At 32.8% G+C, this 7,668-nt stretch overlaps 1 protein-coding gene across 1 annotated transcript; it reads right to left on the bottom strand.

The window, feature by feature from the left end:
* Positions 1–2,410: 2,410 nt before the first annotated feature.
* On the bottom strand, positions 2,411–5,143 carry LOC122721901 (protein NRT1/ PTR FAMILY 2.10-like). The gene is made up of 4 exons (XM_043950974.1): positions 5,003–5,143; positions 4,711–4,928; positions 3,606–4,165; positions 2,411–3,425 (listed from the first exon to the last, which is right to left on the bottom strand). The coding sequence occupies exons 1-4, from the start codon at positions 5,088–5,090 to the stop codon at positions 2,522–2,524; spliced, it is 1,770 nt and encodes a 589-aa protein (XP_043806909.1). The 5' UTR covers positions 5,091–5,143; the 3' UTR covers positions 2,411–2,521.
* Between the last annotated feature and the right edge of the window lie 2,525 nt (positions 5,144–7,668).

The raw sequence follows: 7,668 nt of genomic DNA, 5'->3' as shown, positions 1-7,668 counted from the left end.
TCGAAATATTTTTGGAGTTCTTAATAGAAACAACATCTTTTTTTTATTCGATATTTAATTGAGGCAAATCATTTTTCATGTAGAATGGAAAAAAGAAGTTAGATTTAAAAAAGAGATAAAAACGAAAGTAAATCATAAAAAGACCACAAAGAAAAATTTAAGTTGAAAGTTATTCTATCAGAGCATTTTAATAATTAATTAAATATTATATCTATTAATATAAATTAATAAATTTAATTAAGTATTTTAATTTTCATAAATTAAATTTTCGACATTGGTTAAATTATATTTACATACATCCTTATGGTGTTCTATATTTTTTTTTATAAAAATAAACTTTATTAAATTATTAAATAATATTAAAAATTGAATAAAAATAAGTGCAGTGTTGTAAATTATTTGAATATTTTATTAGGATTCAAGTCTAACAATTTAACAACATATTAAATATTTTATTTATTTATTTTTTTTAATAAAAATTTAAATTTTATATTAATATAGGCTTATTTAATTCTTAATAAAAATATATGAATTTAATTAAAATTATATTCAAATAATTAAATTGATTGTGACATTGTAAATTAATTCAATTGATTGTGACTCATCGATTCACGACGAATCACACAGATACGAAAATCTGACCAAATCGCTTTGATTATTGATGGGTCAATTTGCTATCGGGTTTAATTAAAGCTTGATCCATTACTGCCCGGGTCAACCGAGTCAACTTGATGGGTCATTTTAATTTTCACAATTAGGGATGGCAGCCGGGTGGGTTTTCACGGGTACCCGATCCGCCCAAACCCTATTAGGACGGATTTAGGTTTTTACAAAACGGATTTGGGCGGATTCGGGTTTGAAAAATTTTACCCGTCTCCGATTCGGGTAGGGTTCGGGATTAGGTGATCGGATACCCGTTACGCGAACCCGATTAATTATACTAACAAAACTAGCTCTAATTCCTAATTTATTTTTTCATTTTACTATTTCCTTTCTTCGTCTACGTCTCTCTCTCTCCCTCGCTTTCCTTCCCATAGTTCTCAATCACGCCTCTCCCCCACTTCACTGACGACTGCCGGCAGCCCAGTCATCACCGACGACGTCTCCTTTCTCTCCCCAGTCGACGATAAATCTTCTCTCTTCCCCGTCAGCAATATCTCCTTCTCTCTCTCCAGCGGCGACATCTCCGACTTTCCAGTTGAAGACAACTCTTCCCTCTGCCCGGTCGGCGTCGTCATATCTCCTTCTCTCTCCCCAGTCGGGTGAAATCTACTCTTTTCGATTTTCGATTTACGCTTCTCTCCCCGCACTTCACTGACGCTAGAGACAATCCTTCTCTCCTCAATCGGCGACATCTGCTTTGACTATAACTCTCTTCAGGTTTTAAGATATTTTATGTGTATGTTCTTAAAGAATTTTATAATTTATGAACTATTAATCTGATTATTTGGATATGTTAAAAAATCTAATTATTTGCTATTTGATTAATGTAATACTGTTGATTTTTAAAATTTATGGACAATTAATCTAATTATTTGATTATAAATCATTATTTGCTGGGTTGCTGAGTTGCTGGTTCTTGTCATTGAACATTTCTCCTCCTACTGGGTTGTGCAACTGTTAGATAGTTTATTTGGTTTTATCATTGAATTGAATTAAAAAAAAATATTTGCTGAGTTGCTGGTTTGTATCGTAAAATTAAAATATTAAACGGATTTGGAATGGGTTCGGGAATTGTATATATAATCGGGTTCGGGTTTGGGTACTCTCAATTTTGTGGGTATCTTACCCGTTTACATCCCTATTCACAATATCTCTAATTTTCAGTAATTTTGCGGACGGACGTAGGTATTTAATCAATTTGATTTAAAATTAAATTAAATTAAATTGAATAAATTAAAAATTAAAATTTTAATATTTATATAAATTGAATTGAATTAATTTTAATTAGAAATTAAATTTGAATCGATTTAATTTGGTTCGATTTGATCAGTTTAAATTTTGAATATATTTTTTGTTTTTTATATTTTATTTTAATATTTTAAAATTTAATTGAAATATTAATATTTTAAAAATTTAATTAAAATATTTTAATTTTAATATGATCCAATCTTTTTATATTATTGAAAATAATATATTATTATTATTAATCAGTTTGATTTGATTTATTTTTTTATTAAAATCGAATTAAATTAAAATAACTGAAATTTTTAAAATTAAAAATCAAACGGAACTTAAATGAATAACCATCAACTACTAAGGGAAGAATGGAAAATAAAATATGAGTTGACATAGTATTAATTATTTGCATATGGATATTTAATTTTATTTCAAAAATTATTATAAAAATTCAATTTAATTTAATTTTATTAAATATAAATAAGAAATTTATTAAAATATATAATTTATATAGTGAAAAATTAAGTTTTATTTGTAACAATTTTATTTGTATTAAGATAATAATTTTACTATAGAAATAAGACCCAATACATTTATGCAAATTCCTTGATAATCTATGATTTCAGACAAGGTGCTTCTGAGACTGCTGCTTTGCTTCCAAGCTCAACTCAAAGCTGCTGCAATTGCTATCCTTATATCTATACCACTTAGCAAACGTTAAGAAATAGCCAAAGTTGACAACTCCTAAAGCAGCAATCATGTAATAAAATCTATCCAATTTCCCCTTATTAAGATCCTCAGCCAACCAATCCTCACCTGGAGATCTTGCTGTGATATGATGCACAATTGAAACAAGAAAACCACTGACATAACTCGAACCTGCAATTCCAAGAAATAAGAAAGAACCAGCAACACTTCTCATATTTTCTGGGAACTGCTTGTAATAAAATTCCATCTGGCCAATGGAGTTAAAGGCCTCGGTTAGCCCTGCAAGCGTCAGCTGAGGGGCGAGCCACAAAGCAGACATGGATGATATGGCTCCTCCTTTAGGTGCAGTGCCTAGTGTTAACGTTGTAAGAGCCAAATGCCTTCTTCTCTCTTCAACAACAGCAGAAACAAGCATGGTGATGATTGAGAGAACAATTCCGATACCCATTCTCTGGAGGATTGTTATTCCACCTTCTTTTCCGGTGAGCTTCCGACAAGAGGGAACTAGGATTCTGTCGTAAATGGGTATCCAGATTGTGAGGCTGAGCATTGAAAAGACTATAAATGAAGCAGCAGGGACCTGAAAGCCAGTGTTGCCAAGTCTTCTGTCTGATTGAAGAGCTTGGAAAACAACATATGTTTGTTGCTGAATTATTGCCACAAAGTAAATTATGGCTGATGCCCATATTGGGATCACTCTTAGGACACATTTTGCTTCTTCCACTTGTTGGATACTGCAAAGTTTCCATGGGTTGGCAGCTGAGCCATTGAAATTGATTTGGTCTTCACTAGTTGTAATTGCAGACTTGGAAAGCCACCTGTTGGAATATTTAGATATTAGCAAAGACAAGTATGGACAGAGTTTTACCCATCAGGACTCCAAAACCATTTACTCTGAGAAGCTCTATACTTCGTCAAGAAGTCAGTCACCCAAAATTCTTGTATATCGGATTTGAAAAAACATTAAAACGTCCAAGTGTGTATGAGTTTCCTTTTACCTGAATTGATTGGTGTAGAGAAGCCTGGAATTGATAGAATTGGCCGGAATATAATCGAAAAGGGAAAGAGCAGGGTTGTCAGGAAGATCTAGCCTTCGCTTCTTAGCAGCAGCAACTAGTACTTGCAGCAAACTAGTGATAGGGCTACCTTCTGGTTTCACTTTGACATAAAGTTTTGAACCCAAGAAGAAAAGTGCACAGGACATGAACATTAAACAAGCCGGAATGGCTAACCCAATAGTCCAGCTTATATTTGATTGGATATAGACAATGAAGGTAGCAGATATCATCATAGCAAATGTGAAGGTGAAATAATACCAATTGAAGAAGCTATTGATGCCTTGCTTCCCAGATTCAGTAGCTGGATTGAACTGGTCAGCTCCAAAGGCTAAGTTACAGGGCCTGATGCCTCCAGCTCCAAGGACTAGAAACCCAAATCCACTTAGTAGAAAGGCAAATTGGCAAGCTGTTGGTTCAACACATGTGCCACTTTGTTTTGCATCACATTTTGGTGGGTGTAATTTGGAGATTGCTGCTGTGAGAGTTAGTACTGTCATCCCCTTGAAAATGAAAAAAAGGTTGAAGAAATTCTCAATTAGGCATATTTTCCCCATCTAATAGAAAAACAAAATTTCTAATACTATGATTGGATTTATAAGTTTGAATCCATGTATTGGTATTTAATCAACTTGTTTGTTTGAGATATTCAAAAGAATATCGAAAATCAAATCTTTAAACTAAAATAATTGAAACGACAAATACTATCTTTTTAAATTTAGCATAGTTTAATCTAGCGATTTCACATATATCTCGTTTGATCCAAGTTCGAGTCTATCACTCTTCCAATCTAGTGGTTTAAGATAATCGCTCACGCTCATAACTATATTAGAGGGTGACATATTTACGAGAGGTCAAATATGGGTGGAGAGACTTTGATACCATATTAAATTTGGGTCATGTTTAACTCACTAAAAAACTAACTCAAGAGCGAGAAGTGCATAAGACCCTTGTAAGTAAGGATACATTACCTTGTCCCAAACTGAGGTGGGATTCAACAAAATGACTAAAGAAAAAGTGATAAAAGGATGAAATTAAAGAAAAGTACCAAAAGAGAACAGATGGAAGCAAAGGCCAAACTCTTGTATCTTCCAAAGTAAGAATCTGAAAGAAAAGCACCAACTAATGGTGCAACATTACTAGTTCCATTGAAGACATTAATAAGCAAAGTAGCTGTTATATTCTTCATATTAAACACACTTGTGAGATAAACCAATAGATTTGCCAGTGTCCCAATTGTTCCCAGCTTCTCAAAAGTCTCATTTCCTGTCAAAGTTTAACAAATTTTCAAAATCTCTTACAAACAAGAACATGGGTATGAGAAAATTTCAATAAAATACCTATAATAAATGGCATGGCTTTAATTCCTCTGTACTTGATCCCATCTTCAGCAGTTGATGGAGCTGATTTTTCTTCCTTGTCTTCCATGGATGTTGTGAAAATTCAAAGTTTAGGACAGAACTTTGATAGTGAAGATGTTGTTGTGAAGATTGTAATATATATAAAAGAAGAGTCCTGAATTCATGGGTTACTTCCTGTCTGGTTCCTGCTAAATGAGAAAGCTACACTCTCATTCTCAAATAATAATTGCTTTAAAAGTCATACTTTTTATAGAAAGATTACTATCCCCTAAATTTTTAAGAAATTTACTAATTTATCCCTATTTTAAAGTCACTTAATTCAAGTGATTCTTATACTTTATACTGTTTAGAATCTATAATTTTAACTATATGTATTATTAATTAGTATCTATAGTTTTAAATATTTATTGTATACAGTGATAAATTTGTGACTCGACGAGTTCGACAAGAAAGGAGATGGAGAAAAAAAATATCATCAAAGATGGCTCGTCCACAGGTATTAATACTCTGACCATATTAGGATGTTCTGACAAACGTTCTCTCGAATTGGACGGTGACATACTGTGATATAGATGGACTATCTGAATATAATATATTAAGTTTATTACAACAAATGACTATGACAGCTAATGCATATAAAACCCAGTCTTTTGCTTCAGATAGAGCAATAGCTGAGATTATTATAGCAGGTTTTACGGGACAGTTAAAAGGTTGGTGGGATTACCACTTAATTGATTAAGAACAGTTAGACATATTAAATTCAATTCAGGTAAATAGTGAAGGAGAACCAATATTAAATGAATTAGGGGAAACTATTCAATATGCAGCATCAACATTAATTTTAACTATTTCATTACATTTTATAGGAGGTCCGTCCCATTTAAAAGATAAAAATGCTGAATTATTAAGTAATTTAAAATGTAAAAAATTAAGGAATTTTCAGTATTATAAAACCACATTTTTTACTAGATTAATTTTAAGGGAAGACTCAAACCAAGACTTTTGGAAGGAAAAGTTTTTAGCTGGACTTCCTTATTTTCTAGGAGAAAATGTAAGAAACAATATAAAACAACAATATGGAAATTCGATACCTTATAATAAACTAACATATGGACAATTGGTAAGTATAATCTAAAAAGAAGGTTTACAGTTTTGTTATGATTTAAAATTGCAAAGAACATTAAAGTATGAGATGCATAAAATTAGACAAGAATTAGGGTCTTTTTGTAAACAGTTTGATTATGGAATAGATCAAGATAAAAAATGTAATGGTCAATGTTCAAAGGATAAACCTAGAAAATACCATAAAAAGAACTAATATTATAAAAAACGATATATTAATAAACCAAGCAAAGAAGAACTTTATAATAAAAAGAAAAGTTATAAACCTTACAAGAAATATAGGAAGAAGAGCCTAGTAAATAAAATCCAGAATAAAAAATCATTTAAAGATTTAACATGTTATAATTGTGGACAAAAAAGTCATACATCTAAATTTTGTAAGTTTAATAAAAAACTAAATGAGTTAAGATTAGATGAAGAGATAGTAAATAAAATTCAGGAATTATATATAGACTCAAAAAATTCAACATCAGAACTAATAGGAAGTGAGAACCAGATAGATGAGTTAGGGACTAGCTCGTCGGAAAAATCAATAAGTGTACTAACTAAAAAAAAAAACTATAAAACTATAAAACCCAAGCCCATCAAACCTAAAATCAAGCCCATCAAATCTAAAGAAATGGATATAGGAATCAAGCCCATCAGATCTAAGGAAAGAGGTGATTGACTTAATTCCTGTATCCATTTCTTTAGATCTGATGGGCTTGATTTTAGGTTTGATGGGCTTGGGTTTTGTGGTTTTATAGTTTTTTTTATATATATATATATATATATATATGTATATATGTATGTATATATTTGATGCGATATAACAACTGTCCAAAATAAGTCATGAGCTGCCGCCATAAGATAGGGTCACATGGCAAGTGTCTGATAAACTGATACGCAGTCCTACCCGTAGAAAGGAAGACTCAGACACCATAACACCTAGTTCTTCATCAAGACTCGCCCTCTCTTGAATAAGATGAAACTTCATAGAAAATTACCATTAGCAGACACAATCTAGTTGTAATAGACTCCGGTATTGGAATTCCTATCGTCCGGTGGAATCTCGGATGTCGGAAGCCTCTAGTAGGGTAGAAACATGTTTTCATAAAATGTTTTAAAGTATTTCACGGTTTTTAGTATGAAAATTTAATGAGTTTTTGCATGAAAAGTCTTTGGAGGAAAACCCAGGTTCGGCCGCCGAAAGTCAAGTTCGGCCGCCGAACATGCATGCGTTTTGGAGGCACGTTAGGCCCCCGAAAGCATGAGTGAGGGAAGCCCAGGTTCGGCCGCCGAAAGTCAAGTTCGGCCGCCGAACATGGCATGCATGCGGAGGCACTTTCGGCCCCCGAACGTGGCCTGGCCAGCCACCTATAAAAGGGTCCCTTAGGTCCGCACGGGCGAGCTTTTTCTCCCCCGTTGTCGGCCATGGTGAGTCTCCGCCACCCCTCCCTCGATCTTGAGTGTTTTCCTTAGATCTTCCATGATTTTCACGGGTTTTAACTTCTGTTTTGAAGATCTGTGAGTAAAGAGCAAGT

This window comes from Manihot esculenta, chromosome 15, assembly GCF_001659605.2.
Source record: "Manihot esculenta cultivar AM560-2 chromosome 15, M.esculenta_v8, whole genome shotgun sequence".
NCBI lineage: Eukaryota > Viridiplantae > Streptophyta > Magnoliopsida > Malpighiales > Euphorbiaceae > Manihot > Manihot esculenta.
This window is presented reverse-complemented; position numbering and strand designations above follow the sequence as displayed.

Excerpts from the sequence above, each read along its gene's own strand:
- LOC122721901 (XM_043950974.1), bottom strand. The coding sequence starts at position 5,090 with ATGGAAGACAAGGAAGAAAAATCAGCTCCATCAACTGCTGAAGATGGG. Across the intron at positions 4,929-5,002 it reads AGCCATGCCATTTATTATAG|GAAATGAGACTTTTGAGAAG; the intron begins GTATTTTATTGA and ends AAACTTTGACAG. Across the intron at positions 3,426-3,605 it reads CTCTACACCAATCAATTCAG|GTGGCTTTCCAAGTCTGCAA; the intron begins GTAAAAGGAAAC and ends ATATTCCAACAG.